The 22,960-nt window shown below is 48.3% G+C and overlaps 1 protein-coding gene across 1 annotated transcript; it reads left to right on the top strand.

The window, feature by feature from the left end:
- Positions 1 to 50: 50 nt before the first annotated feature.
- Positions 51 to 14,735, top strand: ST6GALNAC1 (ST6 N-acetylgalactosaminide alpha-2,6-sialyltransferase 1). The gene is made up of 9 exons (XM_063175845.1): positions 51 to 3,793; positions 7,484 to 8,114; positions 8,727 to 8,895; positions 9,075 to 9,246; positions 9,612 to 9,750; positions 10,427 to 10,530; positions 11,662 to 11,751; positions 13,223 to 13,322; positions 13,575 to 14,735. Exons 1-9 carry the CDS (start codon positions 3,546 to 3,548, stop codon positions 13,743 to 13,745), a joined length of 1,824 nt encoding a protein of 607 aa, XP_063031915.1. The 5' UTR covers positions 51 to 3,545; the 3' UTR covers positions 13,746 to 14,735.
- Positions 14,736 to 22,960: the final 8,225 nt, after the last annotated feature.

Raw genomic sequence — 22,960 nt, 5'->3', positions numbered from 1 at the left:
GCCCAGAAGTGGTGTCAGTCTGTCTCTCTGTCTGTCAGCTCTGGGGTGATGTTCTAGGCTTCCTGCTGGGGTGGCACAGACAAAAGGCTGCTGAGGGAGGCATTTGGATAAAGGATCCCTGCTTCTTTCCAGCCTCTGTAACTCCAGATGATGTTTCCAGCCATTGTTGCTGGGAGTGTATTTTTCTGTGGTTTTTTAAAATGCTCACAAATGAAGAGGCTCATGAGTGTTCTCAGCATTGTGTGAGGAAGGAAAGCTGGGAGCAGAGCATTTCCGTGGGATGGGGTGAATGTGAAGAGCTTGAGGAGCAGAAAAGGCTGTGTGATGGCAGACTTGGTCTGCTCCTCTCTGTTCAGGGAGGTTAATTATCACCCAGAGCTGTGGCCAGAGGGAACAACTCAAAGCCAAGTCCTCACTATGCTTACAGGAGGAACTAAACCAGGTTCCAGCATCCGGAGCCTGTAACAGGGCCAAATTCAGAGCACTTTGCCCTCACCTCCCAGTGATTGCTCCAGTCAAGGACATTCTGTGGGGTGTGGGCACTGCTGGAGGAACCTGCCCTGGTCCCATTACCAAGTGGGAGAGGAGGAAATAATCTGGTTTGGACCCATGTCATCTACTGGCCCTGCACAGATCCAAGGCAGTTTCTTTATAGGGGCCTGAGCTGGCTGGGCTGGGCACCAAGCACACAAATCAGCACTAATGAAAAGCTGACAGGGTTTGCAATCTCTGTGGGCACTGAGCAGCCACTTGCTCATTCCACCATCAAAACCACGGTGTCTTTCCCTCCTGGAGCATTTCACCCCATGGAGAGAACAGGCTCACAAAGCTGCTCCCTCACTCCTGGCACACTTCACTGGGGCTTTGCTCTGGGAATGTCCAAGAACTCTGGGCATTCTTGAAAGTGCCACTGTATCAGATGTGGGGGCTTTGCTTCAACAAACGCTGTTGTCTCTGGCTGCTTGTTTAGTTTTTGAGAGAAGGTTTGGTGCAGAAGGGAAGGAACTGGCTGGAAAATGGCCAGTGAGTGTGGAATTATGGCAAGCTTGGGAGTTTCTGAGCTATTAGTTTCATTTGGTAAAAACAAGACAAACAGCTGTTCAAAGTTTTCTCTTGTAATTTCTTCCCCTCCAGATTCCCAGCCTGAAAGCATTTGTTTCTGAAGATGACTGCTGAACAGGGAGGGAAAAAACAAGAACCTAAGGTTGCCAAGCCTTTGCTAGCCCCAAGGCATGACCACTGAGCAGCTGCATGCTGCAGACAATGTCATTCTTTTTCTCCCCCACTTATAACTCAGTTCTTACATCATCAAATAATACTGTGAACATATCCAAACACCCCCAGCTTCTTTAGCAGCTTTATTCCATTTATTTCCAGTCAAACATTGGTTTTGGTAGGTTGTAGGCATCACTGAAAGACAAGTTTATCCTGCAGCTAAGATTCATTGATCTGTAGAACAGTTCTGTTCCTGAGCACATCTCGTGATGTTCTGTTCTGTGGAGCAGAGACATGGGAGAGTAGAAAGCACACAAGGCACAGGCAAGCAAACAAGATTTGGTGCACAGCCCGGTGAAGAACGTGCACACAGAAAAGTTTATGGCACAGTTCAAATGCCAGCTTGCCAGCTGACACCCTCAACACACACAGTATAGGATTTAATGACAATCAAGTTTGTTTATGAATTAAAAAAAAAAAAAACAGCAAAAAACTCCAAACACCACTCTAGACAAATCTGCCTTTTATATGTCCAGGATGTAATTAAGGATGAGTGAAGTGCCTTTTATATGTCCAGGATGTAATTAAGGATGAGTGAAGTGCACGTGGAATTAAATGGATGTTGGAGATTAAAAGGGCTGACAGAAAACCATCTTCACTCAATGATCCCAGGTGGAGTTTGTTTAAATAAAAAAGTCATCTTGTTTTTACAGTACTGAAGGATGGAAGAACTTCTGCCGTGGGCATTGATGCTGAGACTGGACACACCAGCAGTGCTGGGCTTGGAGTCTCCACACCAAAAATGAAGCAGCATCTCCTGAGATTGCAGGGGGGACTGCAGAGAAACATGCATTTGGAAAAGGATGCTGTGGCCCTTGAGAGGCCAGGCCCTGTGCATTTGCACTCTTTGCTTGGCACCTTCCTGTGTATCCCAAGAATCTCATTTCTTACAGAGCTGTTTAAGAGACCAGCTCTGCTCTTGACCTCAGTTTTCACCAGGTCATCCCTGGAGAGTTCCAATACATCCCCATTTCCCACTCTGACCTCATGTTTGAGCAAACCAGCCTGGTGCCTCAGTTCTGACACTGATGTCAGCAGTGGGGTGAGGAAATGATGCTCCAAGGAAGTGAAAGTCTGTACTCTGACAAGGGGGGGTTAGGTTTTCTTTTCTTACACCAAGAAGGTGAAAAGCCCTGTTTTGCAAATAGCAAGGCTGCTTTTGGCTAATGTGCTTGTCAGAGATTTGGATATTCCCCCAAGTATAATCACAGTCCCTCCTGAACAGACAGTGCTACAGACAAATTCTCCACAATCACCAGTGCAGATCCTTAAAAGCAAAGAAATCTGTATTTTTCTGCTTGTAGGAATTTTTCTACCCCTTGTGGCTCTTGCTTTTGCAGTAATGTTACATGGAGGAGATTGAAGGAAAATGATTCCTGCCTCCAGAATTTCCCTTTGGGACCCCTGTTAACAAAAAAAGTCTTGTAGTTGTGAAACCTGTTGACTGGCTTTGCTGTGGTATAAAACAGGCACCTTCAGTTCTCTGGGTATTCAGTAACACTGTGAGTGCTTCTGAGATTTGAGATACTGTCAGCAAAAGCTTTTTTTATATCTGAGTTTCATTTTTTATAAGAGCTTGAAAAAGAAGTCTATGCATAACAAGCAATATGGCTATCGCCCCTTGAAATTTCAGGGTTAATGTTTAACAGCTTAAAAAGTTAAAATAGTTGTAAACCTACATCCCTGGTAGAAGTAAACATTTATCTGGGTGTGGTGTTCATCTTTGCAAATCTTTCCCTCTGCTGGTGGGGTGATGTACCCTGGAATGCCTAAGATTGATTTCACACTGACTGGAGATTTTCATAACATAAACTCCTCTTTTCTGTGGTGGATTTGCACCAAGTCTTACTTGGATTTCTTGGGTTGTCTCCCTACCACAAGGTAAAATGGATGTGTATCTAGCCATCAGCATCTGTGGGGCAAGGATTGCTCCTGGATTGGGGCTGCAAGCAATTACTGCATGAAGAATATTTGTTTGTGGCCACGTGTAAAACCTTGGGCAGGTGGTGCTCTGAAAGCTTCATGGATTGTAACTATGGTCACTTCCACACTTTGCATGCATTCCCAGTGATGCCTTTTGCAGGTTAGGGATAAAAGGTTTCTATTTTAGGGCAGAACAATGTCATTAAGAAAAACACAATAAACTTCCACTGTTTGCAGTAAAAGGCTTTACTTTTCCCGCTCTTTATAAATAAGCTTCTGGTGATAAATAGGAACAGCACAAAACTGATGCCTGCCTGAGAAACTGGATCTGTGTGCAGTGACTGGGAATGCTGGGAGACAGGGTGTGCACTTTATTGTGGGAAATCCAGATGGAAAACCAGCCCAGTCCTTCCACACCCCTTGGTGAGGCAGTGCCTGGCGAGCCCTCTGCCACTCACGGGTTCCTCACCATGCGCTGCTCCAGGCTAAGGCTCCCAAAAATTGCCAAAGCCCTGATTTGCCTCGTTGTTGTATTACAGTTCTGCCTCTTCCTTGGCAATTCCAGCTCCTTGTTTGACTTGGCAAAGATTTTCAGGTAAGGGACCTGTTCCTTTGTGGCGTGCACTGCCTGGTGTGGGTGCTTGTGCTCACTTTCTGTCTGTTTGTCTTTTTTACCCTGAAATTTGCACTTCTGATCTGAGTTAGGCGACCATATTACTTTAGCAGAGCATGCTGTTGGAAGATCCACAGTCAAAAATCTGCCTCTGTTGGCTCAGTATTTTCCAGGGCTTCCTTTTGTAGCTGTATAAAGCAGCTTTTGCCTCACTAATGCTACGTGTTTTCATACTTTGGCACTACATGGTATTTGCTTTTCCTGTTGGCTCCCAGAAGGGTCTTATTCAGCCCTAATCCAGATTGCATTGGTGGACAGTAGTGAATTTGGTGGGATGGCTTTGAATGTATGGCAAATTCAGCAGCTGATTCCTAACACAAAATATGCTGCATACTGGCACACCAATGTCATGTGGACATGATATCTTAATATCTATTTTATATAATAATATATATAATTTTATCTGTTTTATACAAATGGTCAAGTAAATCCTACAGGGATGGGTGTGGAGGGAGGGAATTGCAGTGACATGTCTCCAGCATCACTGGCAGGGAGCACTGCTCCTTGCATGAGCCCTTGCAGGCACCTGAGCCTTTCCCAGTAGAGGTCTGGCTTGTGGATGTGTTGAGCCTCCCCAGCCTCCCCACCACCCTCAGCTGGTCCCAGCTCTCCCAGGAAGCTCAGATGGCTTGGCTGGGCTGGGCTGGTTCTCAGCTGAATGTCTGGGCTGCTGCTATGGGGGCAGGCAGGAGGAGTGAAGCTGGGAACATCTGCAGCTCTTCTGGAGGTGACTTGAGTTCAGCTCAGCTCTAGCAGCTCGAGACCCCGCTTTGAGGACAGCTGTCAGATTTGGAGAGGTTGGAACCTGCACAAAGGAGGTGGGAGGGAAAGGAGAGAAGGAGGAGGCATAGAGAAGTGACTTCTCCTTGATCCCAGAGCCCATCAGTGGCAGAGCTGGAATAAGAAGTGGCTCTCCATATTTAGCTGCTTGAAGCCATTTCCTTCTGCTGTAGTTTCAGAGAATGGAAATGCCTGTATTTATACAACTTAAGTAAAACACAACAAGATATGAGCTGTGTGTGGCTGTCTGTGTGGCAGTTCTATTTCTGTACCTTGCATGTCACGCAGAATACACAAAGCAGCATTTTCATGGCTTTACCCTCTATTTGTCCTTGGGCTTTGTAAAAGGGGAGGAAAATGACAGCAAATGTCATTGAGCTTCTGCAGTTGTTTGCCAGCTGGACTCCAGAGCCTGACATCCACCGTGCTGCTTTGACAATTTGTCTGGGTTTAAAATGCTGGTCAGGAGAGCAGGGTCCTGTGTGAGCACCGGTGCCTGGCCATGTGGGCCTGACTGCAGGGAGCAAGCTTTGGGGTGTGAAGAGTCCTTGGTTTTACATTTTGGTCTCTGGCACAGGATTTGAAGTGTAACAGACTGAGGTGGAATCTACCCTGCAAGACAGCAACAGGGAAAGCCTGGAGTGGGGGATGGTTTCTCATATTGAAACTCCTTTTCATTTGTTTTCTGCACTTTATTTCAAAGTTTTAATCATCATCTTAAAAATACACCAGAAATTCACCAAGGGATTTAAGATCTGCCTGAGCTATCTTACCAAATTTCTCTTTATTTAGAGTGTCCATATAAAATCTTTCCTCCTCTTGGGCAGTAAGCAGTGACAGTAAGTTTATACAAGAAAGCCTGTGACAGAAAGCACATGCTGCACACTGGGTTGAAGCTGGCTAATGATTATGGGAGAGGCAGAGCTGATAGGCCATGTGCTACAAGCTCTCTTTTCTAGCCTTGTAAAGGTTCTCATATTTATCTGATAAAAAACGATTTTAAACGCCTCCTTAGCTGATCATTTCCTGAGCACTTTCAGAGTGGTACAACACCCATCAAATTTCAGCAGTGACTGAGCTGCTATCTGCAGCTTGTTATCTGCAGGAGTGCTTTTTGTCCCATTTTTCACTTCGGAAGCAATCCACAGCGTTCCCAAACGAGTGTGTCATGCAAAGGCTGAACAGGGGGGTGGGATCAGGCTGCCACAGCCATGGTTTATCCTCAACAGCTTTGCTGCACACAAAAGCTCAGCTGTGGATATTGTTCACCTTCCTTTTTCCTGTTCTACTCTCCAGCCATGCACAGAGAAGGGGGAATGTTTAGGACACAACTCCACCACTTCTGCCTTGATTTTTTTCCCCTGGGTTTCAGCACAGGTGGCTCTTCTGCTGTCAGCAGATGTGTCCTCCTGTGACAACCTTGTACCTGCCTGTGCCTCTGAATCAGGCAACAGGGCAGCTGCAATATTAGAGGCAAGTGCTAAAAATGTAGAAATTTTGCATTTTAACAGCTTCACAGTGTCTGCCTTCAGACACATGTGCCTGGTGAGTGCTGTGTGATGCCCTTGCAATACCTGACCAAGGCAGAGGAGAGAAAGAAGTGTCCTGTGGCCTCAAAATCTCAAGAGGTGATGAAGGGTAAAGAAGTGAGTTTCACTGTGGCATTCACATTCTATAAACATGATTCCTGCGCCCAGGTTTTCTCTCCTGGGAAGCTGAAAGGCAGAGAGAGGCCTCAGAGAAAAGGAAAGCAATTCTTATCTCATTTGCTTCTCCTGTGTTGTGCTCATGTGGAATGTGTTTGGAGATTGTTCACCCACAGGTGATTGTTTCATTGGATTCTGGTGTGGGTTGATTGACTCTTTAGCCAATCAGGACCAAGCTGTGTCAGGACTCTGAAAAGAGTCACGAGTTTTCATTGTGATCTTTTTTACTATATCTTACACTAAAGGTCTTTTTAATATATCTTATCTTTTAGTATATGTTTTTAGTATATCTTATACTAAAAAGATATAGCAAATCTTTATACTTATAAAAGTATCTTTTCTGTATTCTTTAGTATAGTATATAGTGTTTACTTTGAATGTGTTTGGAGATTTTTTACCCACAGGTGATTGTTTCATTGGATTCTGCTGTGAGTTGTTTTCACTCTTTGGCCAATTGGGGCCAAGCTGTGTCAGGACTCTGGAAAGAGTCACAAGTTTTCATTATTGTCTTTTTAGCACTCAGTAAGTATCCTTTCTGTATTCTTTAGTATAGTTTAGTATTCTTTAATATAATATAGTATAATAAAGTAATAAATTATCCTTCTGATATCAATGGAGTCAGATGCATCATCTCTCCCCTCATCAGGGTTGCCTGAATTTCCAATATTTCACTTCTCAGACTTCTCTTCCTGAATTCTGGAAGCTCTTCGTGCTCTGCTGCTGAAGCACAGGGCTCTGCTGGCAGAGGGGAGAGGCAGATGGCTGCCTCCATGGTGGGGCCATGTCCTGAGCCCAGGATCTCCAAACCAACCCTGCAGTGCTCTGGGGACAGTGCCAGGGGACCTGCCCAGTGCCCTGTACTGGTTGGCTGCTACTGCCAGAGTGAATGTTTCATGTGCCAAGAGCTGAGGAGAGAATGTGTGCCTCTGGGATTTGCCTAGCGGGGAGATAAGCAATATTCAGGCTGGAATGGTGCAGGAAGTTAAATAACATTTTGGCAAAGCTTAAAATGAAACTGCTGTAAAGCACAGAGAGAGGCTCAGAGTCAAGAGCACTAGAAACGAGCTGAAGGGTGTTCAGTGCTAAGTGTGTGTGATGTATCTGCTTTTCCTTTGATTGCATTCAGGAAATTGAACATTTTCCAGCATGCCCCAGAGACACAACAAGTGGACCCCCAAGAGCAACAGGGTTTGAACTCTTCTGATAATGGGAACTCCAGGAGCATTTTAAAGGTGACTTTGGGAGGACACATCACAAGACTCAATGATGTGGTGGAGAGCACACCAAGAAAAGGAAAGGAGGAGCAGAAGGAAACAATAAAACCAGTTATGAGTGTTAAGGAAGAAAAGGGTAACATGGCTGTGAAACCACCACCCCAGTCGGAGGGAATCAAGGAGACAACAGTGAAAACAACCCCTGTGGTGCAGGAAAACGAGGGGAAAACAACAGTGAGGCCAGCTCCATGGGTGGAAAAAGCCAAGGAAAAGACAACAGTGGAACCACTTCCCTTGGAGAAGGGTGGCAAGGAGAAAGCAACAGTGAAACCCTCCTCTGGGGTGAAGGGAGCACATGAGAACAACACATCCCCAGACCAAGCAAAACCCAAAGCTCCTCCTGCATCAATGAAAACTGTACCGCCTACTCCTCAGGCTGCTGCTGTGACACAGAAGAGGAAACTGAGCTCTGTTAACTTCACATCTGAGCCACAGTGGGATTTTGAGGACGAGTACCTGCTGGATAGCTCATCCCCAGCCTCGGTAGGTGGGATGGTGCAGGTGGTCACCAAGAATGGCCTCCCCACTGACCTCCTTGCCTGCTGGCCCTGGGGGTGTGGGCCCTTTGTAGCTGGGTGTGACCGTGTTCACAGGGGTCTGAGGATGAGGGAAGAGACGAGGACCTGACTCCATGTTTCAGAAGGCTTGGTTGATTATTTTATGATATATATTACATTAAAACTATACTAAAAGAATAGAAGAAAGGATTTCATCAGAAGGCTGGCTAAGAATAGAAACAGAAGGGATAATAACAAAGGCTTGTGGCTTGGACAGAGAGTCTGAGCCAGCTGACTGTGATTGGCCATTAATTAGAAACAACCAACATGGGCCAATCCCAGATCCACCTGTTGCATTCCACAGCAGCAGATAATCATTGTTTACATTTTGTTCTTGAGGCTTCTGAGCTTCTCAGGAGGAAAAATCCTTAAGAAATGATTTTTCATAAAAGATGTCTGTGACAGGGGATCACGAGGGAAATGGTACCACTGGAGTTTCTGTGTTTCCCTTTGGCCCTACCACAGACAGGCACACAAGCACTGGCACTCACTCAGGTTTATCACCTCAATCATTACTCTTTCCTTTTTGTTTTTCAAGACCTGCTCTGAATCAGTGAGGGCCAGGGCTGCCAAGTCTGCCTGGCTGAGGGATCTTTTCCTGCCCAACATCACACTCTTCATGGACAGGAGACACTTCAGTGACAGTGAATGGAACCGCCTGGAGCATTTTATACCCCCCTATGGCTTCATGGACCTCAATTATTCACGTGAGTCCCTCAGGACTTGTCAGGATGGGACTTTCAGACTCCTAACAGGAACCTGTAGGTTTGCAGCATCTCCCCATCCAAGGCATCAGTCTAGGAGGATCTCATGGTGGAAACTGTGGTGGTTTCACTGTGTCCATCCCAAAGGCTCTTGATAACTCACCGCTGTGTTTGCTTCACAGTGGTGAAGGAGGTCATATCCCTGCTGCCCCCAAAGCCCCACCAGCAGCTGCTCCTGGCCAACCATGACAGCAGCATGCCCACGTGCATCAGCTGTGCTGTTGTGGGGAATGGAGGAATTCTGAATAACTCTGGGATGGGCCAGGAGATTGACTCCCATGACTATGTCTTCAGGTAAGGCTGCCTTCCTTCTCAGAAGATGCACAGATAGCTCACTGTGGGTAGCCCCTGACTGTGGCTGGATCACTTCATCTCTTCTAGTATTCCACTCATTCCCAAGTGCCAAAATGATGGATGGCAGGAGATAAAAAGTCCAAAAATAATTGGAGAGTTACTCAATATCCAAAGCCTGTGGTCACAAATGAGCCATAAAGAGCCATCTCCACAGCAGGGGCTGTCCTGCAGATCAGGGTGCTAATCAGAATAGGGCTACTCTGCCCTTCCTCCAGGCTAACACTGTCTTTTCCTGTCAGGAATGTGCATGGGAGGGGTTTCAGTGGTCACCTAACCCTGCTCTTCTGTTTCATTTCCTTTGCCAGGCTGAGCGGGGCTCTAATCAAGGGTTATGAAAAAGATGTGGGAACAAAAACTTCCTTTTATGGATTCACAGCCTACTCCCTGGTTTCCTCTCTTCAGATCTTGGGACACAGAGGGTTCAGGAACATCCCACGGGACAAAGTGAGTGCACACTGCTGTGTGCATGCACAGCTTTAACAGGAGGCTGTTTGTCTGTGTGCTTCAGCTCTGCTCCTGCCACAGGGAGCAGAGGGGCTGAGGCAGCCCTTTAGCTTTACCCTCAGGGAGGGAACCTGCTCTGCCCTGGCTCAGAGTGAGTGTTTGCAGTGACAAGTTGTGTCAATGCCACCCCAGCCTTGTGCCACCTTTGAGTCAGGAACAGGAGTGAAGGCAACACATTCATTCTCTTCATGAGGCTAATTTGAGTTTATTAGAAACCCATTCTTTTTATACACCATTCCAATTCATGTGGACTTGATTGGTTGCTTAATTAACACCCCTTCACAACATTGGCTATTTAAGCAGACACCCTTTGGTAAATATCTTATGAGAAAACAACTGTTCAAAACACCTGCTGCAAGATTGAGAAGGCTGAGAGAAAAAATTAAAACAAAACTCCCCAGAACAATTCCTGGGAAAGTTTATCTGGCTGTCTCTGTCCCATCCACAGCATTATGGCATGTAGAAGGAGCTGCACATCACATGTTTTCTCCATTCTGCTGCTGTGGGCTGGTTGAGAGTGCAGACTGGAGATGTGTGCCCAAGAAACTCAGCCAAGATGTTTGCTTGTATTGATTTGGAGATTCTGTTCACTAATGCTCATTTATTTTCTTCTTAGCATGTCAGATACATTCACTTCCTGGAGGGAGCAAGAGACTATGAGTGGCTGGAGGCTCTGCTGTTCAACAAGGACATCAGGAAAGGATTCCTGAACCTCAGCGGGTAAAGCCAACTCCAGCCCCCTCTGCCCCTCAGTGATGAGCTCTCTGTGGGGCTCAGCCCTGTGAGGACCAGGCCAGGGTAAAGCCTCCCTCCCCTGGCAGACTTGCAGAAAGAAATCTCTCATTTCCTGCACAGCTCTGAGCACTGCTGTAGCCAATACACCTCCTTCAGAGGTAGCTGGTAGGAGCATTGGGGGCTGGGAAGGACGGAGACGAGAGATTTTTGAAGCTAGGTTGTGGAACTTGGGGTTTATTGCAAAGGGCCTGGGTGCAGGGCCCTGCTGGGAGCTGCCAGCCACAGCTCAGAGCAGGCCCAAAGAGGAAGAGAGAGGGAGAGAGGGTGAGACAGTAGAAGGGGTAAGACAGCAAAGTTCCCGTTACAATACAATAAATCTTCTTCTGTGTTGAATATTCTGATTCTCACTAACCAATCTAGTACAATATACAAATCCTACAGCATTTACATACAGCCTATAAGAATCACTACATTACCATACTGTGTTACATTTTAAACCCTAAACACTCCTCCTTGGGCCAAGCTGTAGGGTCTGCTCTGACCCTTGGGCCTGTCTGCAAGCAGAGGGTGTTGTTCCATCAAAAGGGAATCACCTTCAGCTGGCCACACCATTATTTTCCAGTTGTTCAGTAACTGAGGGATCTCAAAGCTTGCTTTCATTTTAATCTCGCTTGTAGTTTCTATATTCTCAAAATCTTTTGCCAGGAAATCATATTTATAAGGCTTTCCTGTTTCATCTTCCCCAACATCAGCTGATTTCAATGATGTGTAGCCAGAGCTTAGGGAAATTTTTGTGACTTTTGGGGATGAACACTTGCTGCTGGCTGGTCTGGTGTGGCCTGCTCATGGATGAAGGCCTGGTTTCACTAATTTTTGCCTATACAAACACATGCTTTTGATATTCCTATCTCCTTTTGTTGCCTGTCCTCCCTGATCTCCTCCTCTGCAATGCACACAGGCTATGGAGGCTTTGTCAGAATGTGAGAAATGTTACAGAATATCTTCACAGTGTTTGTGGTTTTTCTCTGACCACCAAGTGCATCAGGGCTGATCCTTTCCAGCTGTGATGAGGTGTGGGAGCTTGCTTGTCTTGAGTCTCCCCATTCCTGTCCTTAGGCAGAAGCCCCGGCAGAAATTCGATGACGATTTCACAATGGACAAATACCTGGTGACTCACCCTGATTTCCTCAGATACATGAAAAACAGGTGAGCTGCAGGTTGTGTGCTCTAACAGGCTCCTTTTTCCTGGCCAGCGCCATCTCTCTCTGTCTCTGGCCTCTCCTCCCAGCTCCCTCCCTGTAACCCCAGCTCAACCACACCAGCAGCCTGAGCTCTGCTGATGTTGTTGTGTGCTTTTAGTTGTATTAATATGCTTACTGTTTAATTTGTAATTTTGTAATTTCCTCATGCTGTCCTTTTCCCTGCCTTTAGAGTAGCACAGGTTGTCCATTTTGTATTTTATGTTTTTAAAACTAGACTTGTTCCTTTATTGTTATTTAGTTTATTTAAGTGTTGGTTTTTTGTTACCTAGCTTTCCCTGCCAAGTTCTACCCCCCTCCTATCCATACCCCTTCCCCAGAACTTTCTTTACTCCTCCTTTCACGAAATGCCAACCTCTCAAGCTGAAACTCTCTGTGGTGCTGCAGTGGATGCTTGTGGTGGGTGAACATCCAGAACCTGTGAGCTGGAGAAGCAACAGCCATCAAACTGTTTGGTTTTCTGCATCCAGAAGAGACCCAGGGCCAATTGCAACTTTAGGTGTAAGAAGAAAGTTGCTGAAGTGCCAGAACAGTTGATCTCTAGTTCAGGACCAGCCTTGCATGTTCCCCATTGCTTGGCACCTTGGAGGAAGGCTCTGTGACAGATTTTCTCTCCAGAGATTCCTTCTAGACTCAGGAGGTTGGTTGTGCCCTCAAGCATGACAGGCTCTTCTTCAGCATCTCCTTTGCCTGGCCTGGCTGCTGCTCTTCTGTGCCTCTCCAACCCTTTCCACAGCCTGCTGGCCACTGCCACCATGAGATCTGTTCTGGCCACTGCCTCCATGAGATCTGCCCATCCTGGGCCACGCATGGCTGAGAGAAAGAGGCACAGAGGCTCCTGTAGGGCCCTGCTTTGGTTGCCTGTACCCTTCAGTGTCCTTGAGAGCTCCTGCCTTCCCTGGAGCAGATGGCCACCCTCTTGGGGCCCCCTCTGACTTGGGGCATTTCCAGCACCAAGAGGACTCCATGCTATTTTTTTCCCAGTGTTTACTCCTGCTTTCCTAACAACTCCTGGCATGACACAGTGCAGCTCCTGGCAGGTTTTGTGAGTCCTCTGCACCTTCCCTATGTCTCCTTTCACTCCTGGATGTGGGTGGGGAGCAGGATATACCTGGGAGCCCCAAAGCCACCCCTGCACTGCAAAGCAAAGGGCAGATTTAAGAGTAGTGGGCTTTAACTATGAGATCCTTTACCCTCACTGCTTTAAGACCCACCACTTCAACAAAGCTGGGGCAGAGCTGGGCTGAGGTTGCAATGAAGGTGGTGGAGAGTTCTGAGCACATTTGTGGCTTCTCTGAAATGCCTCATGTGGCCCCAAGCTGCTGCAGGAGAGGAGATGCCACATCAGCCACAAGGTGTGTCCTGCTTGAAACACCACAGCCAGCAACTCCTCAGTGCTTTCCTCTCTCCTGCTGCAGGTTTTTAAAGTCTAAAAATTTGCAAAAGCACTACTGGAGGCTGTACAGACCCACAACAGGGGCCTTCCTGCTGCTGACTGCCCTCCACCTCTGTGACCAGGTAAGGGCACAGTGATTCTTGCACCCAGAGCTGTCTGGAAGTGGGAACAGGGGACAGGGGAGAGCAGGGCTGGCTGCTCTCCTGGAGCACATCATCTCCTGGGGAGGCAGTGAGGGCACAGCAGGATCTCTGGAGCCAGTGCTCACACTCTGGTCCTTCTGGACCCCCAGAGAAGTCCCATCTGGCATCTCTGTCCTGTATTTCCCCCTGCTCCCTCCATCCCATGCCCAGTGAGCCCTGCATCTTCCCCAGGTCAGTGCCTATGGCTACATCACAGAGGGGTATGAGAAGTACTCAGACCACTACTATGACAAGGAGTGGAAAAAGCTGATTTTCTACATTAACCATGACTTCAACCTGGAGAAGCAGCTATGGAAAAGGCTTCATGATGAGAATATAATGAAACTTTACCTGAGAACCTGACTGCAGCGAAGGCCATTGCCTAGGAAATCTCAACAACACCTCACAGAGAACAGAAGAGGATCCCCAGAGCCAAGGTCAGCTCTGCACTGCCAGGCACATTTCATCCCCACAAAGACATTTCCCTCCTTCAGCAGCTCTGTAATTTCACAACACTTCAACAAATGTGTGAATGCTGCAGACCCAAAGACCAACAGGAAATGCAGCCTGCAAATAAATCCCACCTGGCTGTGCTGCAGGGCTCTTGCTGGTTGTTGTAGGCATGGGCATTATGAGAACAGAATCCAGGATGGATATGGTCCTGTGTGTAATTTCTCTCTCTGCAAGGAGATGCTCCTCAGGCTGGGGCCACTTCTCTTCTGTGTGGATCCTCTCCTTTAGCAATGCCCATTTTGGAGCTGGGTGTTGTCTAAACAAACTCCCTGAGGAGCTGGAATGGATGGAGGTGGAAATACAGATTCTGTTTCAGGTTGACTTTATTTCTTGGGAGGAGGGGGCTGCACTCACTCTGCTCCCTGGAGATAAAAAGGATGGAGTGGACACTTCCAGGTGACCAATTTGGAAGAGAATGAGTTTCACTTCTGCTACCTAGAATGGCCTTGCTCTGACACTTCCAGAGCAGCACTGCCATCAACTTCAGGGCAGGCAGCTGCTCTCCATGGTGCAGCACACCTCCTGTACCTGCTGCCTCTTGCCCCAGGGCTCCCCTGGCTGCACAAAATGTGAATTTTGTGGCATGGACCTGATGTGCCAAGTCCTTGCACAGCTGGACTCGGTCATGCTTGGCTCCCAGCTGTGTTTGTCCTGTTGGAGGTGGAAGCTCTCCAAGCCCAGGGATGGATGCCATGTGTCATTGCTGCTGGCTGAAGGGCCTGTCTCCCACGGTGCTGAGAGGGGCCCAGCTGCAGCCAGCACACCTGGGGTGTGTTGGCCTCCTGGAAGGGGTTTTGTAAGCAAAATAAATGGCACTGCTTTGGCCAAGCTGATCTTTCAGCAGCCCTGTGGCTTGTGGTTATTTAGTGCACCCAGAATTGATGCTTTAAAGGCTGAGATACAGCAGATGGCAAAGCCAGGGAAGTACAGCACTGAGGGATAATGAGATTACCTCCACCTGGAGAAGCTCTGCAGCTTGTGTGGACACACCCGAGCATCCCTGTGAAAAATGCCAATCACTTGTTTTTAAAATTTTAAAAGTTTAATAGTAACAAAATGGTTATAAAAATAGTAATACAATTAGAGTAACAATAATTTGGACAAATTGAATTAGGACAATATGAGACAATAAAGACAAAGATGTCTGGGTACCTTTTCCTGGGCAGCACGAGCCCGATAAAGGGCCCACGTTCACAAAGGATTAACCCTTAAAAGCAACAGCCTGTTGCATATTCATACATCTCATACATGATGCATAAATTCCATTTACAGACAGGATTCTGTCTGGTCAGTGGAAACTTCTTCCTCTGAATCTTAACAGCGCTTTTGAGGTGGGAAGAAGTTTGTTTCTTCTGATAAGAGGGCAAGAAATTCTTTTTCTCTGAAAGATTCAGGTGTCTTGTGGCTGCTATCTCACTGCAAGTCCTTTCCTTAAAAAAAATACCCTACATAGCAGCGTTTCTATTTTAACATTTTTTATAACCTAAAACTATATTTAACACATTACTTAAGAGAATTAATACAGCATTCCTTTCTAACACAACACATATAATATTCATTTTAATATTTGTGAAAAGCCTATCATAAAATACATGCATTTTTCACACTCCCCCACCTGTTCACCTTGCAGGGCAGGGATCAGCACCAGCCCAACACCTCCCTGAGGAAGTGGGTGAACACCTGGTGAGTCTGCCCTTGTCCCAGCAGCTGCTCTCCAGGTGTATCAGATATTCAAGAAAAATGCAGGAAGGGCTGGGTGTTTCCCCCATGACACTGTACAGGCAAAAAAGCCACATGCAGTGTTCCACACGTCCCTGGGTTAACCAGCTGCACACTCACCAGACCTGCTGTGGTTGGGAGTGTTTTTCCATTTCTGCAGCATTTTTGTTGGGGGCAGCAATGTCTCCAGGGACTCCCTGGGTCCAAGGAAGGAATTTCAGCTGGAATTATCAGCAGGGTTGGTCAGGCTTGATTTCCTTTTCCCCTTTTTCCTTGTGCAGCAGAGAGGCAGGGCAGTTTCTCATGTCTCACTGAGCTTGTTTGTGAAGGACAGCCACCCACACTGAGGATCCAAATGCAGGATTCAGCTTCCCTGGAGAGGGTGTAGCTGTGCCTGGCTGCTGTGGCCATAGGAGCCCACGGTGTCTGTGGGAGCAAGACCTGTCCCCAAATGTCTGTGGGAGCAGGAGCTGTCCCCAAATGCTGTGGGAGCGGGAGCTGTCCCAAATGCCTGTGGGAGCAAGACCTGTCCCCAAATGCCTGTGGGAGCAGGAGCTGTCCCCAGATGCCTGTCGGAGCAAGACCTGTCCCCAATGCCTGTGGCAGCAGGGAGCTGTCCCCAAATGTCTGTGGGAGCATGGAGCTGTCCCCAAATGTCTGTGGGAGCAGGAGCTGTCCCCAAATGTCTGTGGGAGCATGGAGCTGTCCCCAAATGCCTGTGGCAGCATGGAGCTGTCCCCAAATGTCTGTGGGAGCAGGAGCTGTCCCCAATGTCTGTGGGAGCAAGACCTGTCCCCAAATGTCTGTGGGAGCAGGAGCTGTCCCCAGATGCCTGTGGGAGCAAGACCTGTCCCCAAATGCTGTGGGAGCAGGAGCTGTCCCCAAATATCTGTGGGAGCAGGAGCTGTCCCCAAATGCCTGTGGAAGCAAGACCTGTCCCCAAATGCCTCCCTTGGGAATGGTGCAGCCCTGTGGGAATGACAGGCCCAGAGGGAGCCACGGGCTTTGCAGCAGGCCAGAAATCCTTCCTGAGCAGCAAACAGGGAAACCTGAGTGAGGCTGGGCCCCCATCCAGAGCTGCACCCAGGAGCTCTGGGCCTGCTGGGTGCCTCAGCCCCTCATGGTGGCTGTGCACTGTGGCCCTGGTGGTGTCCCCTGTCCCCAGGCCCTGCAGGCTGTCCCCGATGGGCGATGGGTGGGCAGTGAGGCAGTTCTGTCCCTTGCCTGTCCCTCAGGCCATACCACATTGCTGAGGGTTGCTTAGTGACCAGCTCCACCGGGCATTCTTCCTGCCTGAATAGGGCTTTTCTCTCCCCAACAACTTGGAAGAAGTTTCTCTCAGACCTTTCCCTTCCCCCTCCTCCTCTTTTGTTCCTCTGTCCTTTGGGAAGCAGGAAGGGGCTGAGTCCCGCTGAGCAAGGGTTCCCCAGTGGCTGAGGGGGCTTTGGGGTGGGCTCACAGCCCCCAGCCCACGCTTTTCCCTGGTGTTGAGGCTTCCCAGAGGCAAAGGAAGCAAACTTCCCAGGAGGCTTTCCCTGTTCCTTCCAGGCTTTTCTCTCAGCACAGCTGAGTTTGATGTTATCAGGGACAATCTTGGTGTGGCCTGAAGTTTCCCGGGGAGCTCAAAGCCACATCCTTCCTGATCCCAGAAAAGTGATTCTGATGTGATGGTTCCCCCCACCTCCTCACTCTGCTCCTGTCCCCCTGCACAAAGGCATCCTCTCCTGTCACAGACATCTTTTATGAAAAATCCTTTCCTTAGGATTTTTTCTCCTGAGAGGCCTCAGGAACAAAATATAAACAATGATTATCTGCTGCTGTGGAATGCAACAGGTGCATCTGTGATTGGTCTCATGTGGTTGTTTCTAATTAATGGCCAATCACAGTCAGCTGGCTCAGACAGAGAGTCCGGGCCACAAACCTTTGTTATCATTCCTTTTTATTCTATTCTTATCTAGCCTTCTGAGAAAACCTTTTCTTCTATTATTTTAGTATAGTTTTAATGTAATATATATAATAAAATAATAAACCAAGCCTCTTGAAACATGGAGTCAAATCCTCATCTCTTCCCTTAGCCTGAGACCCCTGTGAACACTGTCCTACTGTCCCACTGTGTGTGTGGCACACACTGGGACACATCCCCTGGGGCACAAGTCCAGCTGTGCCACACAGAGCCACCTGATCTTGTGCTCCAGCGTGGCCACAGGAAGCTGAGCAGCGTTGGAGGTGGCATTTCCCTGGCACAAACACATGGAACAAAGCCTGTGGAGAGCAGCTACAGCTGGAGCACCCTTGGCAAGAGCCACGATTGAAGGCTAGGCAAGCTCCCAGCAGGGTGAGTGTCCCAGGGTGAAAGCAGCGCGGCTGGAGCAGCCCCAGCCAGTGCCACGGTGCAGGGACACCCCAAAACCCAGGTCTCCGTGGCTGGCATGACACCAAGATTGTCCCTGTGCCAGCAGGTGGCAGCTGCTGTTCAGGGATCTGTCCTTGTGCCGGGGCTGGCACATCCTGGAGTGCCACCGTGTTGGGGCTGGGCACAGCCCTGCAGCTCCCTGGGCTCTCAGGGCACACACAGAGCACAGCTTTGGTACCTTTGGTACCTCCTCTGCTCCTGCAGCACGGCAGGGAGCTGGTGTGGGAGCAGCTCTGACATCCCCAGGGATGCTCAGGTACAGCCACTCCTATAACACACAGGAGTTACACATTGAAATACGGACTGGGGCTTGGGGTTTCTTAGCTCTGTATTATAGTGCAGATTGCTGCATCACTTTTGATTTCTGGTATATCTTCTGATGAAGCATATCTGAGTTAATGTATTCATTATTTAAGATGGATATTTAGAGTATTTCATCAGCCATGATTGAAAATGAAAATGTAGAACATCAAAGAAGTGTTATTCAAGGAGTACAACAGAAGTGAGCTGTAAATTCAGTCTTTGAATTTGTGGTTGATTTTCAACTTAGATGCACAACAGAATAGTTTCTTGAACCAAGGTTTAAACATTTTAATTTTTAATAGAGCTGAAATTTTTAAACTTTTGATTAGGGGACAAAGATGTCTTTTGCAATGATCAGCATTTACAATGTCATTATTTGGACACAATACCCAGTGCCAGCAGCCAGTGGATTCCCCACTGCCAGCCAGGAGCTCTGAGGGCTGCAGGATTTAAACAGAGACATTTCATTTGGGGGATAAATAAACCATGTGCCTCAGCATGTCCAGAAGTTGCTGTTTTGTCAGCCCTGCTTTTTTCAAAAGCTCTTGGTGAGTACCATGAACTTTATTACAGCCGTGCCAGACTCCTCCTGGGGTTCCTCAAGAGTTAACAGCATTTAAATATTCCCCGCCAGATTGTAGAAACCAAAACCAGTTGTCACCCAGAAGCTCTCATGGTGTCACCTTCCTGGCAGGCCTTCAAATTTACTGCTTCATTTCCACCTCTTCCAGTGTAGAGCAGGAGCAGAGCTCACCCCATCCTGCTGAGTGTTCACAGCTCTTTGACTGTAGATTGTTGTATTCATATTGTTGTTATCATATTTCTAAAGTCCTGTACCTTCTGGGTGGTTTTCTCACACACAGCTCTTCACAGCAGTGTTGTTCCTGCTTCTTCATCAAGGCTCCTCCAAGGCTCTCCCTAACCAGCCAACCCACCCCCTTTTATCCCAGTTATCTTCATTGGCCACAGCTGCCACCCAATTAAGGACATCACAGCTGCAGCCCATTTAGAACAACTAGGACTGGGGCAAAGCCATTTATACAATATATATATTTTACTAGGACTCCTACTATAGTGGACGAAGCAGGAGGAAGCAGACATGGGCTTGCTGGGGGGCAGGGATGCATTTTGGGGACAAGCGAGTGATGCAAAGCCCATCAGGTCCCTGCTCCTGTCAGTGCAGCCCTGCTCTCTGGGTCCTCTCTGGGTTTGGCCTTGCCAGGAGCAGGGACAAGGTGGGCTCTTGAGGTACCTTCTGAAGGTGGCAGCCAACCCCAAATCCAACCAGGTGCTGGAGGGAGCCACACACAGCTCCAAGGCAGCCTCGTGCCATGCTGGCACATCCACATTGTCACTCCTGTCTCAGGGAGGGAGCAGAGCAGCCAGAGCTGGATAACAGCACCCAGCACTTCAGCATTGCTCCCTCTGGATGTGTCACTGCAGCCTCTGTGGCTGCTGGATGCTGTGGGAGTGTGGCAGAGCTGTGTGCCTGCTCCAGGCCAGCACAAAAAACTCTGTGCAGGTGCTGTTAGTGCTCCTCAGTTTGGGGCAGGCCTGGGGGCAGAGGGTAGGAGGTTTCCCCTCCTCTCCTCCTCTGTGTGGACCTTCTCCCTTTCTTGGGGATGTGGTAGCAGGTAAATCCAGTTGGACCAGAAAAACTATTGATAATAGGGGAGGGAGAACAAGATAAAGGAGCAGCCCGTGGCTTTGTTGTGCAAAAAGCACTGGCTGACCTGCCAGGAGCCCTCACCTCCAGGTGCTGGAGCAGGGCCCTGCAGGTAAACAGCCCCAGGGGGTGCAGCAGGGCTCCTCTGCCAGGCTGAGCAGCAGCACCTTGGGTGCTACAGGGCTCTCCCAGCTTGGCCTGGCCAGCCCTTGTGGTGGTAAATTCTAGAAAGACACTTCCTGAGTGCTGGGGACATCCCAAGGCTCCCTCCATCCCTCAGTGTCAGATAGGACCACACAGGTGGGTGGACAAGGGGCTGGGTCACCCACCCACACTCACACATGGTGTCCCCTCTCCCCAGCTTTGGGGACAGAGCATGGCCTGACCCCAGGGATGTGTGGCTTTGAGCAGACCTCAAACCTTTGGTTGCTCTGCTAAGAGCAGGGCAGGATCAGCTGATATCTGCTCTGCTTGGTCCACAGATGACATCTTGGTCCAAGATGTGTTCTTGGTCCCCCAGGAAGGGGGAAGCAGTGGTTTGTATCATCACCCTAATTTCTCAGAGGTGTTTCCCAGCTCTGCACCCCTCCTGGCACAGCTCAGAGCCTCCCAGGTTGCTACATGCCACTGGAGAGGTGTCACAGACATCTTTTATGAAAAATCCTTTCTTTAGGATTCTTCCTCCTGAGAAGCTCAGAGGCCTCAGGAACAAAATGTAAACAGTGGTTATCTGCTGCTGTGGAATGCAACAGGTGCATCTGGGATTGGCCCATGTTAGTTGTTTCTAATTAATGGCCAATCACAGTCAGCTGGCTTGGACAGAGAATCCAAGCCACAAGCTTTTGTTACCATTCTTTCTTTTTTTATTCTTAGCTAGCCTTCTGATGAAATCTTGTCTTCTATTCTTTTAGTATAGTTTTAATGTAATATATATCATAAAATAATAAATCAAGCCTTCTGAAACATGGAGTCAGATCCTCATCTCTTCCCTCATCCTTGGACCCCTGTGAACACCATCACAGCCCTACACCCTCCTGTCAGGGCCTTGTAGAGAGGGATAGAGCCTCCTTTTCTCCAGGCTAAACAACTCCAGCTCCCTCAGCTTCTCCTCACAGCATTTATGTTCCTTTACCAGCTTTGTTGCCCTTCTCTGAGCAGTTTTGCTGCACCCCTGAGCCCCTTTCATCCCCCTGCAGCCTGGGGGTGTGGGCAGGAGGGCAGAGCCCAGCCCTGAGCATCTCTGGTCCTGCAGACCAGCAAGGAATAAAGAAAGAGGGTTTCCCCCCCTCCTTAATGATAGGCCTCAACCCCAGCCCCTGATTTTTTATCATGCTCACTTCATGATTCACTTTCTCTTTAATTATCCAACCCAAACTTCTGTCATTCGTATCAATAAATCCCCCCTCTAGCAAACCACCCATTGCTCCAAGCACTACCCCCTGAACCTGCCCATGAACTTAAACTTCTTTGACCAATTTTCAAGCCCATCCCTCCTAGGAATCCCACTAATCCTCATCTCAATAACATTCCCAGCTCTCCTACTGCCATCCCTAGACAATCGATGAATTACTAAACAACTCTCAACCCTCCAACTATGGTTTATCAATCTAGTTACAAAACAACTAAAAATGCCCCTAGACAAAAAAGGACACAAATGAGCCCTAATTTTAACATCCCTCATACCATCACTCTGCCAAGCACAGACAGTGCCCTGCTGTCACCCTGCTGCCACCCTGCTGTCACCCTGCTGTCATTCCATCTCCAGGCACCCTCTGTGTAGTCACTTCTCCTGCCTTTGGTTGTAGTAACACCTACAAATCCACCCCAAAGCTGAGCAGGGAGTATCAGGGAGCTGTGCCTGACCCATTTTCCCCCCAGGGCAGGGGCAGCTGTGGCCGAGCAGCTCCCGTTGCCCTCCCTGCCCGGCAAGCAGGGGCCGGGTGTCACCTCCAGGGACATCTGTTGGTCACCTCCAGGGACATCTGCTGATGAATTTTTCATGCTGCCACTCCACAGCAGCCATATGGCCCCTGCTCTTGGGGGGACACAGCTCTGCCTTTCAGGGAGCTGCTCTGTGAGCAGGTTTTTGGCACGTTCTTCAATGTACCTCTGACCCGTGCTGAATGAATTTGGATGTATAAATCCTCCTGGAGATTTTTGGAGATCTCATTCTCCCACCTGCACAGTTCATCATGGCAAAGACCATGAGATTTTCCTCCACCAGCCTGTGGCTGGCAGCCAGCTGGTGCAAAATATGTTTATTCTCCTCTTGTGCTCTCTAGCCACGGGGAGGGATTGGGTTCTGTTTCCAAGAAGTAATCACTGGAATAAAAAGCCCAAGCTAAAAATGATACTTGCTGGTTTCCATTGTAATTTCTTTTATGTTCTTTTCCTAATCTTTATTTGGCAACTACCACCCTAAAAGGTTTTTCACACTTATTTAACTTCTAAATTAAGCACCACTTAATTTTGGGGCATAGTCCAAAATGCATTGTAGCACAAAACAAGTAGAGCAGATGAAGAACTGTGCATCTCATTTTCACCCCGCTGAAAATAAAACCAACAGTAGAAAACCATCTATCATGGAAACAGTGAGATGTGAAGAAACCAGCTCCTCCAGCCCTTGAAGCTGCCACTCCACCAGCATTTGCATGATTGGGCCATAAATGTTTCCAAATGGTAAATTCCTGACTTTCCCCAGGTCATTTCCCCTGGACCACTGGTCATCCATCTGGAGCCAAGCCTTGCTGTGTCCCTTGTGACCGACCCGAGCAGTCGGTAATAATTAGCTGTGGTTAACGAAGGGCCAGAGTCAAGAGCACGTGAGCCAAAGCACCGGATAGCAGGGAGCACATCCAGTGATGTGCAAGGCAGAGCAAGGCAGACCTGGGCCACACAGGACGGGGACAGCTCTGGGGGACCCTGAGCAGGACCCCAGACTCAACCATGCTCTGCTGGCTCTGA

The sequence above is a fragment of the Melospiza melodia genome, chromosome 24 (assembly GCF_035770615.1).
Source record: "Melospiza melodia melodia isolate bMelMel2 chromosome 24, bMelMel2.pri, whole genome shotgun sequence".
NCBI lineage: Eukaryota > Metazoa > Chordata > Aves > Passeriformes > Passerellidae > Melospiza > Melospiza melodia.
The sequence above is the reverse complement of the archived record's forward strand: the minus strand, read 5'-3'. Positions and strand labels throughout refer to the sequence as shown.

Coding starts and splice junctions, on each gene's coding strand:
- ST6GALNAC1 (XM_063175845.1), top strand. CDS start 3,546: ATGCTGGGAGACAGGGTGTGCACTTTATTGTGGGAAATCCAGATGGAA. Junction 9,247..9,611: donor TCCCATGACTATGTCTTCAG/GTAAGGCTGCCT, acceptor TTCCTTTGCCAG/GCTGAGCGGGGCTCTAATCA. Junction 10,531..11,661: donor GGATTCCTGAACCTCAGCGG/GTAAAGCCAACT, acceptor TCCTGTCCTTAG/GCAGAAGCCCCGGCAGAAAT.